This window comes from Felis catus, chromosome C1 (assembly GCF_018350175.1).
Source record: "Felis catus isolate Fca126 chromosome C1, F.catus_Fca126_mat1.0, whole genome shotgun sequence".
Classification (NCBI taxonomy): domain Eukaryota; kingdom Metazoa; phylum Chordata; class Mammalia; order Carnivora; family Felidae; genus Felis; species Felis catus.
In genome coordinates this window covers 197,965,380-197,986,864 of record NC_058375.1, presented here as the reverse complement: position 1 = coordinate 197,986,864, position 21,485 = coordinate 197,965,380, and the positions used below count along the sequence as shown (strand labels likewise).

Here is a 21,485-nt window from a genome sequence, read left to right as displayed (position 1 = left end):
ATGAAGGGAAAATGATACCTACTCTAAAGGAATGGTATAAAAAAGAGGCAAAATCATCAATTAATTACTCTAAAAATTATTTTTAAGCTTGTTTGTTTGTTTACTTATTTATTTAGAGCACAAGCTGGGGAGGGGCAGAGAGAGAAGGGGACAGAGTATCCAAAGCAGGCTCTGTGTTGACAGCAGAGAGCTGGATGCACGGTGCAAACTCACAAACTGTGCGATCATGACTGGAGCCAAAGTTGGACGCTTAACCCACTGAGCCACCCAGGCGCTCTAAAAATTATTAAAAGCTTAACAAAGCTTAACAAAAGCTTAACAAAAAGTCAAAATGTTAACAGCACGCATTCACTTAAGTCCCTCCTATTTGTCACACATAGGCCCTGGGGCTACACTCTCTATGATATGGAGTTCACAAAATAACAACAAAATATATACATTAGATAACTAGATGCAAAAGGTATAAATTTCAATCTCCCTCATAAATATACAGTATTAAGTTAAGGATAGTCTAAATAAATGAAGGGATATACCATGTAAATAGAAGACTAAAATTTATAAATACATCAATCCTTAAAACTATATATGAATATGTAAATATATGTGTATGTACATAGACACACACACACACACACACACACACACACACACACTCATTCTTCCCAATTCATGTTATAAATTCAACTCAATAGCAAACCCCCACCTTTCTACCGAAATTAACAAAGTGACTCTAAAATTTATATGGAAATACAAAGGACCTAGAATAGCCAAATTATCTTTAAATAAGAACAAAGCTATAGGACTAACACTACTTGACCTCAAGGGCTTACCTAAAGCTACAGTAATCAGGAGTGTGGTAACAGAATAAAGACAAATAAGTAGATAAATGGAACAGAAAAGAATCTAGAAATAGACCCACAATTATAGGGTCAAGTAATTTTCAATAAATATGCCAAAGAAATTCAGGGATGGATGAAAATTTTTTAAGAATGGTGCTGGAACAATTGGATATTCTTATAAAAAAGAAAATTAACCTGTAGCTCCTGCCTTACACCATATACAAAATGAATGATAGATATAAGCTGAAATAAAAATTCTAAATCTTTAAAGGTTTTAGAAGCACAGAATAATATCTTTCAGACCTGGGAGTAGGCATTGGTATCGCAGACAAAATATTAAAAGCAATACTATAAAAAAATTAATTAGACTTCATCAAAATTTAAAACTTCTGCTCACCCAAAGACACCATAAAGAAATTAAGTGAAGCCACAAACTGGGAGAAAATATTCACAATATTCTGATAAAAGATTTGTATGCATAATATGTAAAGAACATTTACAACTCAACAATAAGACAAACAATTCAACTAAAAATGGGCAGGACTTACACAGAAAGCAGGAGAAATGAACAGCCAATAATTACACACACACACACACACACACACACACACAAACACACACACACACACAAACACATTCAACACCATTAGGTATTGGGAAGTACATATCAAAACCATAAAAAGCCGCTACTATACAATTACAAAAATGGCTAAAATAAAAAACCTTAATGAAACTTAATGTTGGTGACAATGTGGAGCAACTAGAACTCTCATATATTGCTACTGAGAATTTAAAATGATCCAACTGAATGTTGGAACATGGACTGTCGATTTCTTATAAATATGCACTTATCCTAGACCAAGTCTAGAAATCCCACGCCCAAGTTTTTAACCAAAAGAAGACACATTCCCATAAGAAGACATACACAAATCTTCATAGTAGTATTATTCACTAGGGACCACATTTGAAAATGATCCAGTAGAAAAAGAGTAAACAAAATGTGGTATACATCACACAAAAGAATACTACATAGCAATAAAAGGGGAAAAATTACTGATAAATTCAAAAATCATACATATATTTTACAGAGTTTATGCTGAGTATAAGATACCAAACACAAATAAATGTGCATTCTATGATTCCATTTATGAAATTCTCAAACAGGCAAATTGGTCAAATATCAGAATACTGATATATCAAAACACTGATTGCAGGGGCAGAGATGCAAGGGACATGCAGAAAGGACACAGAAATCTCTGGGTAGATAGGAATGTTCTATATTAAGATGGGTATGGAGGTCACAAAAGTATCTGCCAAAATTCTGTAGCTATGACTTGTACATTTTGATTTATGTAAATTGTAACTCAAAAAAAGAATTGTAAAAAGGAAGATATTAAGTGGGTGCAGGGTGGGGTGCGGGGAGGGAGAGAGATAAAATAACAACAGCAGAAAGATGCTAAGTGTTGAAACTAAGAGGCCCATGAGGTTCATTATTCTATCTTGACTTTCTAAATGCTTGGTATTTTTTCAGAATTAGAAGGTTATTATATGTAAATAAATAAATTGCTGTGTACCAGCCTTCTGGAAGAAATCCCACTTTTGGTTGTTTATTCAGTGTTGCTGCTATTGCTAATAAGGTTGACAAAGATAATGATGATGATGCTATTCTACCTACTTAATATATATCGTATACCAGGTACTATGTTCATTATCCTATAATGGGTAAGTCAAGTACAATTGTTGCCTTCATCAAGTTTACAGGAGTATTGAGAAAATTAACAAGGAAATACAATATAATATACAATACAAACTCAGATAGCCATAAACTGTAGTGAATGTTATGAAAGAAAGAAAGGGTGCTGTCATGCAGAATACTGGTTTAATCTTTATTGAGCACTGACCATGTAATAGGCATTGTGCGAAACACTTTAAAATTATTCCCCTCAGGGAAAGATAATATCAATCCATTTACCCAAGAGGAAAATGACTGATAATTATATTATTATATCTAATAAGGGGTAGAGCATCATATATTTGTGTTGCTCTATCCACAATACCTGATCTGATATCAATGTCTGTTCTAAACCAAAATCTGAGTGGGGTTAGTAATGCTGAGTTTGATAACAGCAAATACTGTACTTTCAAGAACCTAAATGTACCATAAAATTTTGTTTGATTTCATTATTGTTCTGCTGTAGCCAGATAAGTCAACCTACAAGAAGGTTATGCAGGGTATAATGTATTCCCTATTTCCATCACGTCCCTCCATCCAGTCTATTTTCCAACAAAACAAGCTCACATGCTTTTCTTCAAAACTATCCATCGGCCTCACATCTCACTCAGAGGGGAAAAAGCAAAGTTCTAACAAAGGCCTCTACCAATTGCCCCTGGTTCTAGTCACTACGGTCTCCTTACTAGTCCCCTAACAAACCAAGCCGTGCTCACCATAGGTTCTCTGCACTTCCTCTTCTCTCTGCCTGAAATTCCCTTTTCCCAAGTTTAGACATGACCTTCTCCCTCAGTTTCTTCAGATATCAGACAGGACTTCCCTCACCACCCTATATAAAACTGCACCCCATTTATCTCTACCAGATTTACCCATGTTACTTTTCTTCATGGAGTTTACCATCACATGTTATATGTGTTACAATACACATGTAGTTAGTGGCTATCTTATTAGACAGAACAGCCTTAGAGAGTATTAGTAGTGCAGAGATAGGAAATGGCGGCGGGGGGCGGGGGGAAGGAAGCCTCTCATTGAGTGAGTAGAAGAGGTAGAACATCATGCTGTCACAGAAAGTGAAGGAATAGAAGAATGAAATAGGATGCACAGTTGAGTAGGATAGGTGTGGTGGAAGTCAGACTACAGGATATTAAAGTACAAGTACAATGAGGCTTTAGGAGTAAACCATCCAACTGAGAATATTTTCAATGTCTACATTATGAGAAGGTGACATAAAGCACCAGTCAAGATACAAAACAAGATTAAGCAAACAGGTTCTTAATTAATAAAACTCGTAATAGCTTTTGTGGACCTCAGACTGAGGTGAATATTGTAGCATGTCAACTACGAGGTAAAACAAGGTTTATGAAATAGTGTCAACTGTAAATGACATGATAATTCCAAGTGATGCTTTCTAGTTTTCATTCAATGATCAACAACTCCTTAAATGTGTGGCAGGTTGCTTAAATTCTACCTCTGCATTTAAAATGACAATTGGAATTGCATCAAAATAAACTATTGAAACTACATCAAAATAAAAAGGTTTGCACAGTGAAAGAAACCATCAACAACAACAAAAAAAGCAATCAACTGAAATGGAGAAGATATTTGCAAATGATATACCCAACAAGAGGTTAATATCCAAAATATATGAAGACCTTATACAACTCAACACCAATTTTAAAATGAGTAGACAAGCTGACATTTTTCCGAAAAAGACATACAAATGTCCAACAGACATGTGAAAAGATGATCTACATCACTAATCATCTGGGAAATTCAAATCAAAATTACAATGAGATATCTATTACCTCACACCTGTCAGAATGGCTAGTATGAAAAACAAAAGAAACAAATGTTGGCAAGGATGTAGAAAAAAAGGAACCCTCATGCACTGTAGGTGTAAATGTAAATTGGTGCAGCCACTATGGAAAAGAGTATAGAGGGTTCTCAAAAACTAAAAATTGAAATACTATATGATCCACTAATTCCACTACTGAGTATTTACCCAAAGAAAATGAAAACACTAATTCAAAAAAATAAATACACCCCTATGTTTACTGCAGCATTACAATAGCCAAGATATGGAAGCAACCTAAAGTGTCCATTGATAGACAAATGGATAAGGAAGATGTGATATTCTCTCCCTCTCTCTCTCTCACACACACACACATGCACACACACACACACACACACACACACACACACACACACAAATATTATGCAGCCATAAAAAGGATGAGATCTTGCTCTTTGCAACAACATGAATGGATCTAGAGGGTATTCTGCGAAGTGAAATAAGTCAGACAGAGAATGAAAAACACCATATGATTTCACTCATATGTGGAATCTAAAAAACAAGACAAATGAATAAACAAAAAGTATAATTAGACCTATAAATACAGAGAACAAATTGATGGTTGCCAGAAGTTAAGGCAGGTGGAGGGGAGGGGAGGATGGACAAAATAGATGAAAGAAAGTGGTAGATACAGGCTTCCAGTTATGGGGTGAATAAGTCACACAAATAAAAGGCACAGCATAGGGCATAAAGTCAATGATATAATGGCAACAGATGGAGGCTACATTTGTGGCGAAAATAGCATAACATATAGAGGTGGAATCACTATGTTGGTTCAGGTGAATCACACCTGAAAATAACATAACAGTGTGTGTCACAAATAAAAAATATTTAAAAATTTAGCAATCTAGAGCCATGAATTAAAGATCATTTGAGAAAATAAAAACTTTTCCCTATGTTCTTGTAGCTAAAAACACCTGCAGATTAAAAGTGAAGGGATGGAGAAACATTTATCCGCAAATAGATGTCCAAACAAAGCCAGAGTAACAATGCTTAATATCAGACAAACTCGACTTATTTGTTCTTGTATTGTTTTTATCCTGCTTTCGTATCATGGTAGTACTGGTCTCATGGAATGATTTGGAATGTGTTCCCTCTATTCTGTTATTGTAAGATTTTGATAAAGATTGTCATTAATTTTTTTTTTTAATGTTTGGTAGAATTCACCAACGAAACCAACCAAGTGGCCTTGCAGTTTTCTTTGCTGGGAAATTTTTGATTTCTAATTCAACTTTCATTCTTGTTATTAGTCTAAGAAGATTTCCTACTTCTTGGATACAAGATTCATGATTGAATCATGGTAACTTGTTTGTTTTTAGGGACTATTTTTTTCCATAAGTTATTTAAATCGTTAGTATATAATTGTTTGTAGGAATCTTTATCACAGTGCATATTTCTGTGATTAGCTCTTGTATTGTTTTCTATTCCATTTCTCATTTTGGTTTTTGAGTCTTTTTTTTTCTTAGTTAATACAGTTAAAGCATTGCCAATTTTGTTTTTGTTTTTTTTTAGAAAAACTGGTCATTACTTTCAATGTTATATTATTATTTATTCTGGTCTCTATTTTATTTATTTCTGATTTTTATTATTTCCTTCTACTAAATTTCAGCTAAGTTTCTTCTTTTTCTAGTTCCTTGTGGTGTAATGTTGCTTATTTGAACTTTTTTTCTTAATACAAACATTTATAGCATAAATTTCACTCCAGCATCTGCCTTTGCTGCATCCCATAGATTTTGGAATATTGTGTTTTCTTTTTCTTTTGTTTTGAGAAATATTTTGATATGCCATTTGTTTTATTTGCCCCATTGTGCAGTACTATGTTAATATTTACATATTAAATATTTAATATTTACATTGTAGATTTTCCAGCTTTGTTTTATTGTTGTACCATTGTAGTTGAAATATATATTTGTGATGATTTCACTCTTCTCAAATTTGTAATATTTATTATGTTTCTTTTTTATGTGATTTAACCAGGGGATTTTTCTGTGTATATTTGAAGAAAATGCGTATTTCTATTTTTCTTGGAGGGAATGTTTTATATATACCCTATAGAACCATGTATTCTGAAGTATTCAAGTAAAAAAAATGCTCTTGTTGAAAAAAAGTAATCATTACTTTAACTGAGGGCACACATTGAAAATAAAGCATATCAGAGGGGAGGTGAGTAGGGGATGGGTGAAAGAGATGAAGCAGATTATGAGTACACGTATCATGATTAGCACTGAGTAATGGTGTACAGAATTGTTGAGTGACTATATTGTATACCTGAAACCAACATAACACTGTATATTAACTACACTGGAATTAAAATTAAAAACTTAATTAAAAAAAATATTAGAGGGGTGCCTGGGTGGCTCAGTCTGTTAAGCGTCCGACTTCAGCTCAGGTCATGGTCTCACAGTTCATGAGTTCGAGCCCCGCGTTGGGCTCTGTGCTGACAGTCAAAGTCTGGAGCCTCCTTCGGATTCTGTGTCTCCCTCTCTCTCTGCCCCTCTGCCACTCATACTCTGTCTCTCTCTCTCAAAAATAAATAAAGCATTAAAAAGAAAATTTAAATAATAGTAAGTTTCAAATAATGAGTTTCAAAATATGTTTAAGCAAGTTTAATAGTAGTACCTGTGTAAGAAATTGCATTTGGATGTTTTGCCTATTCTTTAATGTGTTTGAAGTGGTCACAATAACCAAACACATGTAATTTAGAAAAAACTTTTAATGAAACTTAACTGATTGCAATAGCTGTCAAAAGTTACAAAACAAAAGGATTTTTACAAGTTTATCTTATGTTTTTAATTTTTAATTGAGTATTAAAATATATGTGCAATAAATATAAAAAATAAAATGACAAGTGGTCTGTACTTTAATATAAAAGTACAGTTATATTCTCCTTTTTCAAGAAAGATTGTCAAACTACTATTTATATTATTACCCTAGTGTAGCTAGTATATATATTTTTACCTTTAATGTAACTATAAATACTTTTTAATAGTACATTTTCTCCTTTAAAACATCTCTGTGTAAAGAAATTTTCCAGCTATTTCTAAAACTTTTTTTTAATCAAGGTATAATTTGTACATAACATCGTACCAGTTTCAGGTGTACAACACAATGATTCATATTTGTATATAGTGTAAAACAACCACAATAAGTATAGTTAACATTCATCACCATACATACATATATATACCATACATGAAACTATATTTTATATAAGACAATCCGCATTTGTAGCAAGAAAGGGAAAACCTCAGTTCTAAAATTGGAATTGCTTACAACACAGAAAAAGACCATTTTTTTTAGGTATAGCAATTCAATTGATATTTTAGAGTGAAATATTTCCCTTCTCATGTCTTCCTTTATGCTTCATCATCACCGAATTTCAAAAATATTAATGATGTGATGATTAAAAACATCCAAGGATGACAGCCTTTAGAGATATTGATAATAATAACTGACATTTTCAAAGTACTTTGTGATTTACACAGTTCTTTAATATAGATTGTCTCATTTAATTATCACATCACTCCCTAGGAGTTAATAATATTATGTATAATTACTCCCAGTTTAACATTAAGAAAACTGAGTTAATAAGTAGCAGAATAATGGAAGCCAGGTATTTGAACCTTAAGTTTGATACTCTTTCCATGGCAACTCTCTTCTCCAGATAAATATTAACCTTATAGCTACATGATTTCTCTAACTTTTCTAGATACATCATTAAATGCTACCAGTATTATCAGGACAATATATAACATATCTGTAAGCCCAACTCTTTTTACATACTAAATATTCTTATTAGAAAAAAATATTTAACATCTACACTTACCTTGCCTCAAAAAATAGCTTTAAGGGGCGCCTGGTGGCTCAGTAGGTTGAGTGCCTGGCTCTTGACTTCAGCTTAGGTCATGATCTCATGGTTTGTGAGACTGAGTCCTGTGTTGGGCTTTGCACTGTGAGCACAGAGTATGCTTGGTATTCTCCCTCTCCTTCTCCCCACCCCATCCCCTCGCCCCTCCTCTCTCTCAAAGTAAATAAAAACATTTTAAAAAAACCTTTAAAAAACAAGTTAAAAGAAAGAAGTAGCTTTAATCCTGAAAAGGAAAACTTTAGGGTAAATTCTATAAAGGGAATCCCACATTTATTACTAATTCCTATTGGAAAAATACCTTCAAAAGTCAAATTGAAAAACCTGTGTGATAAAACATTACAATTTGGGGCAAAGTTGTAGTAAGACAGTAGTAGTTGGTAATATTTACAAAACATTTTCTAAGAATATATCCAAAAATTAGGTGCCATGAAAGTACAAAGTACTTAATATTCACTCAATGACATAAATATTAGGAATCTACTAAGGGTCAGGCATCTTTCCTTCAAATTTTTCATGTCAAGTAGATTAAAGCAAATAAATATTTTTCTTTTCTAATCTGTTAAAGTTTAATTATATCAAATAAGATAGATTTGAGAGAGAATCAGAAGCCATTGAAACTAAAATTACACTTTAATAAATATAACAAATCTTATATACATTTAGTAATCTGATATTTTAGTAAACACAAACAAGAAACAGATTTCATTTGAGTGATATCTGTTTAGATTATGAGCTAATAATTTGCAAAGGTAATAGTTTATATGGTTTTGATTATAGCTATTAAATATGATATTCAATAATAATCCAGTGATCAACAATGGTTATTTAATGTACTATGGCAAAACTCATTGAACAAAGAGATTCTATCTATTCAAAGGAACATTAGCAAACTCAAGCAATAATTCAAAGGAGATCAGGAACTGAAACAGTATGCCAAGCATCACTCTGAAAAATTTGCTGTGTCAAATTCCCAATGCATCCATTAGGTGTCTATACAATAACACAGTGAGCAGCTGGGCCAATAGTGCAAACCACTTCTGAGAAATGAACTAAGAATAGAGAGAATGCTGGTTCTAGTGACTTACCATTCCATGGATCATCATACACTTCTCTCTAAAACATAAAATATCAAACAGTATACCCATAGATGGTATGAAATTTGTACAATGTGTAACAACTTTCTATGAGTGTAAATACTAAGTGAATAAATGATCATACAAATTATCTTTTATTCTTTTATTCACCACGACCTTTTATTTATTTTATTTATTTATTTCCTTTGAGAGAGAGAAAGAAAGAACGAACATGACCAGGGAAGGGACAGAGAGAGAGGGAGAGGGAGAGAATCCCAAGCTGGTCCACACACGACACAGGGCTCGAACTCACAAACCATGAGATCATGACCTAAGCCAAGAGTCATATGCTTAACCAACTGAGCAACGCAGGCACCCCTCACCACCACCTTTTTAAAAGTAGCTTATCTTAAAAATTTTCCTCACTTTGCAATACAAAGTTTTGTTTCTTTAAACTTTTTTACAAAGATTTTAAAATATTATGTTCCTATACGGTAGTTCTACTTACCTAATGTTTGGTTTTAGTATGATTCTTTAACAGAGAAAACTGTATGTTTAATTAAAAAATGAACAAAGCATGAACTTTCTCTACTTCATATCTAAGCATTGATTTTCCATCTAATATCATCTTAGATGAGTAGATTCATCCCTAGTCAACACATTCACATATGTATCTTTGCCAGAATAACAGTGCTTATCTAAATTTGTTCGCCAAAACTGCATGTCTTCCTATAATTTTAGAAAGATTTGGCTTCTGTCAAGTTTCTTCTCTATGCATAAATTCACGCTAGGAGATTATAAAATAGCAGTTTCCTTTGGGGAATTTTCAAATACTAAAATTTCTCTAGCGAGAAATACACTATCTCCTTCCTTCCTCTCTGCCTTCTATAAATTTACTATAATTTCAGAGATTAGCTTATCCTCATAGGGGAAGATTTCACAAACCATGAAAAGACTATGAAAAACATAAGAAAGTGAATGCCACATAATAAATTAACATCTCCTATACAACTCCCTGCATTCAACTCTTGCTAGTGGGTTGCAATTGTGAGAGTTCTGATCATCAGTTCAATTAACTTGCTAGTGAAGCCTGTCACATTCTTTCTAACTAGAATTTAAATAGAATTCAGTTCAGAATTAAAGCTCTGGTACATTAACCACGTGTTAGCTTCATTCAGCTCTTTACTTCTATTTGGTCCAAAAGAAAAAAAAAAGTCATTTAAAAATTAACATACTCAGCTGCCTGTTTGTAGTGTTTCAAGTCTTTCTTCAAATTTTTGTTCTCATTTTCTAAAAGCATATTCTGGGTGTAGACATCTGGAACATTCCCAAGATCTCTAAGTTCAGTTAGTCCCTTCTGTATTAACTCATACCTAGGATAAAATCAAACAAAAGGTTTTATGTTGTTGCTTTCTACTAGATTGGTTTAATTTATGTACAATTCAAAAAGTTCTCCTAGGGGATATTTATAGAATTGATTTGTGGCATTAATTTTATAAATTAAAATGTCCACATTTACAATATATATTTAAAATAACAAATAATTAGTTGCTAGGTACTCATATCATCATAGTACATAAAATATAACCAAACATCTCATGTTCAAGGCACTAATTCACTAATTCACTAACACTGGTGAAATTAACAAAATGGTCCAAGCCCCCATCTGTTCTAGTGTGGATAGTGATATGTTCCATGAAGTAAAATAAAGCAGGATAAGAGGGATAGAGAGACTAAGATAGAGACTGATGGGGGTGTTTGTGCTATTTTACATAGGATGAACACAGAAAGTATGATTGGTAAAGTGATATTTGAGCAGAGAACTCTGCTCAAAAAAAATAAAAGGACTGCTCAAAAGAAAGAAAAGAAATAAAGGACTAAGTCATGTAGATATGAAGGGGAAGAGCATTATTGGCTGACAGAAGAGTAAATGTAAAGCCCTGAGAAAATGAGATGCTTGACAGGTACCTTAAAAAGCAAAAAGCCAAAGCAAGGGAGAGAGTGGTGAAAAATGGGTCAGGAAGACAGCAGGGATCCAGAGAGAAAAATATGATTTTACTTGAATCAGATTGAAGCCATTGGAAGGCTTTGAGAAACAAGTTACACCGATCAGATTTATGTTTAAAAGGATTAGTCTGGCATCTCTTTGAAGAAACTAACTCTCAGGAGCAAGACTAGAATCAGAGATGCTGGTTTGGAGCCTGTTGCAATAGTTCAAAAGAGCAACAACGGTGGCATGAACAAAGTTGGTAGCAGTAGAGATTATGAGAAACAGGTCCCTTCTGAACAGGGTGTAAAACCAGGGCCAACTTATTGGTGAAGCCAAAAAAAATTTTTCTTATGAATCAGCTGCCAAGCATTGGTTAAAAAAGTGGTCAAAGATAACTCCACGGTTTCTGGTGGAACAACAAACATCCATTTATGAAGATGGGAATGAATGCAGTAGGAATTGGGTGATTGGAGAAATAAAAGAATTGCTTTTATTCATATTAAATGCAATATGAATATATTGCAAGTGAAGATAAATACTGGGAATAAATGTCAAGAGTTCAGGGAAAAAGTCAGGACATGGAATTCAAATGTGGGAATCATCAGTAAAGAGATACTATTTAAAGTTACAAGACTGTTGTTGAAAGTGCTGCTAGAAACACTGGGGTATAAGTGCCCCTATGCATCAGTACTCCTGTATCCCTTGGGGCAATTCCTAACAGTGCTATTGCTGGGTCATAGGGGAGATCTATTTTTAATTTTTTGAGGACCTCCACACTGTTTTCCAGAGCGGCTGCACCAGTTTGCATTCCCACCAACAGTGCAAGAGGGTTCCTGTTTCTCCACATCCTCTCCAGCATCTATAGCCTCCTGATTTGTTCATTTTAGCCACTCTGAATGGCGTGAGGTGATATCTCAGTGTGGTTTTGATTTGCATTTCCCTGATGAGGAGTGACATTGAGAGGGAGGGAGCCAAACCATAAGAGACTCTTAAAAACTGAGAATAAACTGAGGGTTGATGGGGGTGGGAGGGAGGGGAAAGTGGGTGATGGGCATTGAGAAGGGCACCTGTTGGGATGATGAGCACTGGATGTTGTATGGAAACCAACTGGACAATAAATTTCATATAAAAAATAATAAATAAATAAATAAATACATACATACATACATACATACATACAGAAGATTTAAAAAAATAAAGTCATAAGACTGGACAAGGCCAGCTAGGGCATGACTATAAACAGAGAAGTAAAGAAGTCCCTGGACTGTTTCAAGATTAGGAAGAGAAAGAAAGACTACCAACTAGAGACTAAGACAGACAAGGGCTAGTGAAATAGTGGGTGAATATGAGAGCACTGTGGCTCTCAAACCAAGTGAATAAAGTGTTCCAAGAAGGAAGAAATGAACAACAGTGACAAATGCTGAAAACAGACTGAATAAAGAGGAGTACTAAGAATCAGTCACTGAATTTGGCAATGTGCAGCACTGAAAAAACTTTCAGCACAGTCATGGAGACAATAGTGCACCCAGAGTAGGTATAAGACTAGGACATGAGGAACTGGTAATAAACTCTTTCAAGGAGACATACTGTAAAGTGGAGCCTAGGAAATCAAGATTATCCTATAAAAAGGATGTGGAGTTCAGGGTGTTTTTTGTCTTCCACTTTTTTAAAAATATAAAAAATATTATTGGACATCTATATGCTTATGGGAATGATCCAGCAGAGAGGGAAAAAGTTTACAATACAGAAAACAGAGGGGACAATTGCTGAAGCAATGTCCTTGAGCAGCTAAGAGGATCTGGGCTCCAGTGGACAACTGGAGGGTTGGCCTTAGATGACAGTGTGCATGGCTCAGCTTCTATGACAGGTGAGAAGAATGCCTGAGAACACAGGTGGCAAGCTAGTAAGTAGAGAGGGAGGCAGAGGTCATAGAATGTCTATTTTCTCAGTGACATAAGGAACATCAGAATATCATTTTTTAAATAATTATAATTTTAATTATATGTATACATGTAGCAATTAATAAATCTAAATAAAAAAGTATAAACACAGAAAAACATTTCAGTAATAAAGTTATTAACAAAGAAATACCTACAAAGCTTGCTATATAGATGAGTTAAACATTTGTTTAAAAATGTTTAATTATCAGCATTTTTATGTTATAAATCTTAATTTTATTAATATATTACACATTAATAGAAGCCCTGAAGAATACCCAAAGGGTTAAGATAATAGAATCAATATTAAGTCGGTCAAGTGTCTGACTTCATCTCAGGTTATGATCTCATGACTTGTGAGTTCAAGCCCTGTATCAGGCTCTGTGCTGACAGCTGTCTGTCTCTCTCTCTCAAAAATAAATAAACATTAAAATTTTCTTTAAAAAAAAGAATATTAAGTAGTATTTGCCACAATTTATAAAACAACAAAATAGATAACAATTTAATCATAAATTCACTACTTCATATGTATTTAGAATGTGATTTATACTTATCTTCAAAGAGAAGATATAAGGGTTGATTGAAGTATTAGCCCATGAAGTTTTTCTGACCATAAAATTGGTTTTCAGCAACTTGCTTTATTTAACGCAGAAAAAAATCTTACTAAAGAAATCATTTCAGTAAGAAAAAAAAAGTGGTATATAGTCCTTTTCTACATTAAATGTTATGTAAATAATATGTGGTAAAATAAATACAAATCAAGCATAATACATCATAACACATACTATATCATATATATCTTAGGACATTCAAAAATAATTTATCATGACAAATTTCTGTAATCTATATAAAAATGTCAAAGATGATTTAAACTCACTAATACTATTCTAATACTATAAGATCACTAGGAATCTTAATCTACAAACTCTAGAAATATATTTCTCAGTAAAACAAGCATTTTTATATAAGATATTTTGTTTTTGTTTCAGATGTGTGTGTGTGTGTGTGTGTGTGTGTGTGTGTGTGTGTGTGTGTGTGTGTTAAAGAAATATCCTGGCCTTTTTATTTCTTCCTCTTTATTCACTCACACTTAGAACAAGACTGAAAAGTGTTCAGATGGGGAGAAAAGATTGTTACATAACTATTAGGAAGTGGAAATAAAATTGCCAACAGAACTGCCAAAAAAATTACTACCAGTAAACTTACATCAATGGTCTTCACATTTACCATTAAGTCCATAAACTACTTAGAATTATATAGAAGTGGAGAATGTGCATGTATTTCAGGGAGAAAGTACATAGACTTTCATACAATTTGTCTATGGTGTAAGGCCCACTGTCACAAATGAGAAATAGTATGACAGAATTTCAGTAAACACATCAATAGTGTCATAAGAGTAAAGTTAGTTTTCCTTCACGATGGCACCCAAGGCATAGGATATAAAAGACAGGAAAACAGTAACCTAGATAATAACAAGTATCAAATGAGAATTTTTCCTCTATGTTTTCAGGGACAGTTACAGAAAATACTTACCAAGACAAAATTCCATTAGCTACTGCTAACCCACAGTGCAAACATTTTTTGAGTTTCATATAAAAAAATCACTACTACACACACATACATACACAATCTTTTTTTGTGTGTGAACAGCCAGAAAATAGTTTAGAATTTGCAAAAAAAAAAAAAAAAAAGCTTTCTGGGCCATGTGTTCTCCACTGTGCTGTGACTAACAAACTGTGCCATAGCATGAAAGCAGCCATACATAATACCTGAAAGAAAGGTCATGGCTGTGTGCCAACAAAATTTTATTCACAAAACAGGGGCAGGCCAGATTTGTTTGCTGACCTTGGATTTAAAGAATTTACTGCAATTACTGTTTGAGGATTAAAAGGCCACAAGCCAAATTTTACTCCCAGGTTTTTTGGTGACTTTAAGTGTTTTTTGTGTTACAAACTAACAGTGAGGGAACCTTGTTTTGTCAACTTTTGTAAGATTAAATGAATTCAGAGCAATGAATACTACAAACATTTTTATCCATAATAAAAATGATAAAAAATATACTTAGTATTCTTACAGTCCTACTATTGCAGAATAGGTAAAAGTTTCTGATCAAAGTAAAAAATGTTTCATGTGAAGAAAAAATATCCAAGACTGTAATCTTATCACAAACAGCTTGTAAACTCATTACAAACTGACATCTAGGAATAAGGACACAATTATTTGAACCACAGTATCACTAAACAATATAATAAAGAGATATTTTATAAGAATCTTACTTTAAGATTGTAGTATTTTACTAAATGGCACGCTTACACAGGGGTTCTATACGTCCTAATTATATTGTAGTTTCCTAAAATTTCATCTCAATTCAAATTGCTAAATCTAAAATGATAATATGACACAACAAGCATAAGAGTATACTTGGTTACAGATTTCTCAAAGGGAATCATTTCACACTTTGGCCTAGACAAACGTGCAAGTACTATGTCCTAACACATATTCTTAGGAGAAAAAAAGGAACTGAGCCACATTAATTTTTCATTTCATTAGTACTACAAATTAATCATCTACCTACTTTTATAAAAATGTATTTTCTAATACATTTGTAATTATTTCATAGGGGCATTTTTATAAATATTACTCATGTAATTTCTAAATTTAACAGGAACACTATTTTTCTACCATCAAACTTACTCTTTCTTTAACTGTATTAATGAAAAATGGTTCTTTTCATTAAATGTATTAACTTTAGATATGCAATTTAAAATAATAAAACTAATTTCTTCTATCTACATGATCTCCATAGATCAGAACCAAAAAAAGCAGCAAATAAAAACTGCATCACAGTTGGATTAGTAGAAATTACAAATTGCCCCATATATTTATTTAAAATTAGGATTTAGCCCCCAAACACTATAAGCATCTTTATTTATCATAGTATTCCCTTTCCATGATATGCAATGGCTTTTAAAGTTCAAACATATTTTTATATCCAATTATTTAATAATATTGCATTAAGGAATGTTAGGACTCTAAACACATGCCTGGTGACATTACTGCTGTAGCAAAGGAATAAAGACAGCATGCCTGATGATTTTCATACCCAATAAGTTATTAAAATTGTCAATTATAACAAGAAAATCTGCATTTAGACATCATGTGAAAATATAATTCTGCTTATTTCCAAATGAAGAAATATTTACATAAAAAGAATCAATCAGTTGTGTGAGTAGAGAAAGGTAGGCCATCATACTATAAGGAAAACAAGCAAAGTAGTACTCTTGGTAGGATATCTTAATGCAGAAAATAATACCCTTAATAATTATACAGAATATACTAGAAAACTATTTAATAAAAGACCTTGTTTTGTACAACCCCAGGAAATATTCCATTTTCTTGATTTTTGAAAATCACGCAAATACAAGAAAGATGTTTAATAAAAATCTCTTTTAAATTAATACCCTAATTATGTGAATGTGTGTGAATGTGTGTGTGTGTGTGTGTGTGTGTGTGTGTGTGTGTGTGTGTGTATGTAAGTCTAATGGTTTCGTTGGTGAGGCTGGGAAAAGTTTCCATCCATTTCAACCATTTTGCATAAGCTGAGCGACTTCAAGTCCTTTAAGACACTTAAAAGTGGATGTGTTAGCATTTCTAGAGAACTATTTATCCACATAATTGTTTACCATTCAGACTGAAAACAATCAAGGGTTCTGGTCATTCCCATTTTGATTAGGAAATTGCAGAGAAAGTCTTCTATTACTTCAGGTACTGGTTGCTTTGAAGGAAGGACTGTTTTCTGCTCCTGAAATTTAAATGTACAATTATTTATTTTGAAAATATAAAATCATCACTAAGCTTTTGTTAAGTTTATTTATTTTCTTTTTTTAAATGTTTATTTACTTTTGAGAGAAAGAGAGAGAGAGAGAGAGAGAGAGAGAGAGACAGAGCATGAGTGGGGAAGAGGCAGAGAGACAGGGAGACAGAATCCAAAGTAGGCTCCAGGTTCAGGGTTGTCAGCACAGAGCCCAACACGAGGCTGAAACCTACAAACCATGAGACCATGACCTGAGCCAAAGTCAGACAATTAACCGACTGAGCCACCCAAGCACCCCTGTTTATTTTGAGAGAGAGAGAGAGTGAAAGAGGACGTGCCCACAGGTGCTAGCAGGAGAGGGGCAGAGAGAGAGGGAGAGAGAAAATCCCAACCAGGCTCTACATTCAACAGGGAGCCTGACATAGGGCTGGATCCTACAACCCTGGGATTGTGACCAGAGCAAAAATCAAGAGTCAGATGCTCAACTGACTGAGCCACCTAGGCATCCCTTTCAATAAGCATTGATTACTGGTACTGAAAGGCTGTTAATTTATTCATTCACTTGTTCATTTTTTCATCTAATTTTTTTTAGTGTTATGCTCCAGGGACTATTTTAATCACTAAGAATAAAGCAGTAATGAAACTAGATAAGACTCAGTGTTCATAACTAATGGTCAAGTAGATGAAGACAGAAAATGAAAAACTAAATTAAAAATATATAATATGGCAGATGGCACTAAGTGCCCGGGAGATAAAAAGCAGAGGACTGAAGGGCGGGAGAGCCAAATGTATTAGAACACAGCCATGCTCATTTTTTACATATTGTCTATGGATGCTTTCATACACATGACAGAGGTGAATTGCAACAGAGATCTTACGGCCCTCAAAATCTAAAATATTTACTATATGATCCCAGAGAACATGTTTGCAGACCCCTAAACTAGAAAAGTGGAGATATTTCAGCAAGTGAGATATGAAATTAGAACAGCCATAAAAACTATTATGTAACATAAGCCCATGTATAAAATAAGACAAATAATGGGTAAATTCTTAAAAATATCAATAGTATGGTTGCCCCCAGAGTGCATTCATTTTCTTTTCATTGGCAAGAACTTATTAATCTAACTGCCAATCATTTAGACAGACAGATCTATTTTCATATATAGAAACCCAGAAGTAGACTTTCCTTCTTCATTGTCCTTCTTAACCTGGTCTTGATTACATACCAGGTAAATGTTACATACCTAGTAATAGTTACATAGAAATGCAGTGAGGAAAGAATCTCTGTTTCCCTAAAAATTTCTTTTCTTTTTTTAAATTTTTTTAAGTTTATTTATTTATTTTGAGAGAGAAAGAGAGTGCGTGCAAGCAGGGGAGGGACAGAGACAGAGGGAGAGAGAGAGAATCCCAGGCAGGCTCCTCATTGTCAGCACAGAGCCCGATGTAGGGCTCGATCCCATGACCCGCGAGATCATGACCTGAGCTGAAGTCAAGAGTCAGGCACTTAACCAACTGAGCCACCCAGGTGCCCCTAAAAAGTGCTTTTCAAAAGAGCTATACATAACTTACTGCTGATCTTAATTATTAGTTGCCACAACCTTCAAACAGTGATCAGTTGAAGCAAATTTGGCGGGCTACAGAAATTTCCTGACAAATGAATAGGGTTTTAAAATGAATTTTTTTAAAGCTCAAGCAGAATAATTTGTAATATCTTTCCTAAGGTCATTTTAAAAGATATTATATAACAGTGTTGATTATATGCAGGGCCCTACATCACACATGGAAGATGTCAAAGCAGCAGAATACAGCATCCCTGTCTTCAAGTCTTTGCATTACGGTGGAAATTTATATATAACTACTGGGTAAGGGTATAACACTGTTGGAAGTAGACATTCATTTTACAATAATAAATGCCACCTTGGCATTTTTGGTCAATAAATTTGAAAATGATATTTAGAATGAGATGGAGGATAGCTGAAGGAATTGCGAACATAGGAGGAAAAGGACAGAGAGACTGTACCTAATCTAGTTTCTAAAGATGTCTGTGAGCTCATGTTTGTATGTACATTTGTATGTATGGTCTGGTAGACTCCTGCCTTCTCGAATAGTATTTTCTTTCTATTTCTTCCTGAATACATCTGATACATATACTTTGAAACAGCCAAAGCAGAAATCCAACCACCTTAAAATGCCATGTTTCTTATACATGGAGACTTACAATCCTATCAACATATTATACACACATGCATACACATACATGTTCTAAGCTATAATGTGATCATAAATGTTTCTTTTAACTTTACATATAATATTCACTCAACATATATTTGTTGAATGTCTCCCACATGCCAGGCACCATGAGAGGTGCTAGGTATTAAATTTGAATGAGATACTTCCCTATCTCAAGGAATGAAAGACTAGTTGAATAAAAACAACATATCCCCAGAGCACCTGGGTGGCTCAGTTGGTTAAGTGTTTGACTCTTTACTTTGGCTCAGGTCATGATCTCACAGTTTGTGAGATGCAGCTCCACAACAGTCTCCCTCTCTCTCTGCCCCTCCCCCCATTCACATCTCTCTCTCTCTCTCTCTCTCTCTCTCTCTCTCTCTCTCTCTCCCTCCCTCCCTCCCTCCCTCCCTCTCTCTCCCCCCACTCTCTCTCAAAATAAATAACTTAAAAAAATTCCCCTACCAGATTCTTTAGTAAAATAGCTCATAAGAAAAAAAGTTGTAACATATTAAGCATCCCTATCAGATAAATATTTCCATGAAAAAAAACCCACAGAATTTTGCAAAAATACATTTTAGTATCTGTATCCAATACCAAATTCTGTACATTAGAATTTAAAATCCTTGTTTTAATATCTGGTGAGATTAAACAGGCAGAGTTCTGAGGGAAGGTGTCATTTGTCATAAAGTTATGTAAGAGTAACCATGATGCAGAAAATGACAATCCAAAAAAGAAGAAATATGACTACTTACTTAAAGTTACGGTGTGATGATAAAATCACAAGAGAAAAAGGCACAGCAAGGGATAGGACTGTATTTACTAAGTAAAGTACTTAAAGTTTAAATGACTTTCCAAATTTCACATAAAAGTCTCACTGCTAAGCTACAGGCTGTGTTCAAACTACACAAACTATAGGTTGTGTTCAAAATTCTCACCAAAATCTGAGTATCGGTAGCCTGTTCTTGGACCATCTGAATTGCTTTTGCCAGATCTTCTTCACCTTCTGGAATGCTAAAATTGTCATCTGGTATCTAAATCAGAGAAAGAGTATAGAAAGAGTAAGCGTGAATATAAAAGTAACTTCATTTCAGAAATAATTTTTCCTCATAAAATAAAGGATCAGAAAAATAGACACCTTATGTAAGATGCCATGTAATTCTGAAGTTCTGTGACAAATGGATAACCAAGCAGGAAGCTTTCTGACTTCCTTGTAAACATCATCAATGTCACTTCTGATAAACTCGAGATCAGTTTATGGGCATCTGCTCTTATCTATAATGACAAATATAGTCTAACAACTCTGCTGAGAAAAAATGTAAGACCATTTCTTTTTCATAACTACAAGTAACTGCAAATCTCTAGTTTATTAAAAAAACAAAACAAAATAAAATGAAGCTCACTGCCTGAATGTTATGCTCTTGGAAAAATGCAACAGACTCTAACTATGATAATAATGATGGTTAACATTCACTGTGTGCTTCTTACATGCTGATGAGTTTTATGTATCTTACATTAACTCCTTCAGTAATTTCATATGGCACATATTCATTTTATCTCTATTTTACTAGTATAATAAAAAGTTATCTACTGTTTGTCCTTTTACTTGCTCAGGCCACAAATTGCCAGGCTTGCTTCCACAGTTTCACTTGCAGTGCCTATCCTTTAGGAGTGACTCTAGGTGCCACATCTCAGAAGGAACGATAGGTCCTATCCAAACAGTGAATGAAAGGAAAAATTTGAGGCAGGAACTACATTACACACAGAATTAGAGTTAAGCTGAAAGGAAGCAGGGGATCTGACCTACAGCCAGTAGTGGGAATCTGGAAAACCCATCCAAGAGCAGAATGGATGTTTGGGAAGGAATGCCTGCTGGACAGGCAAACTGTAGTAAGGATCCACAAGGGAGGGGATAAGGAGTTAACTTTGAAGCACAATTAACAGGAAACCAAAAGAGCCAGATGGATTAACCAATCTAAACTTTTAAACAGAACTTTCACACTTCACTCCTAACTAGCTGATATTAGCTAAATTCAGTTGAAAAACTAACATCTCTTAAGGAAAACAAAAAATAAAATAAAATAAAATAAAATAAAATAAAATAAAATAAAATAAAATAAAATAAATATTTCATAAGAATGACAATGAATTTACAAG

At 33.8% G+C, this 21,485-nt stretch overlaps 1 protein-coding gene across 5 annotated transcripts in view; it reads right to left on the bottom strand.

Annotated features, from left to right (window-relative positions):
• Positions 1 to 21,485, bottom strand: part of SPAG16 (sperm associated antigen 16) — a 997,079-nt gene that overhangs the window by 965,111 nt on the left and 10,483 nt on the right. For 3 of the 5 annotated variants that reach the window (XM_045034448.1, XM_019838628.3, XM_045034447.1), the window contains exons 3-5: positions 20,267 to 20,362; positions 16,972 to 17,090; positions 10,597 to 10,734 (exon numbers count right to left, since the gene is read on the bottom strand). In XM_045034448.1, coding sequence (XP_044890383.1) covers positions 10,597 to 10,734; positions 16,972 to 17,090; positions 20,267 to 20,362 — 353 coding nt within the window. Of the gene's footprint in view, positions 1 to 10,596; positions 10,735 to 16,971; positions 17,091 to 20,266; positions 20,363 to 20,466; positions 21,390 to 21,485 lie in introns of those variants that run through there. The other 2 variants (XM_045034449.1, XM_019838629.3) reach the window with 2 other exon arrangements.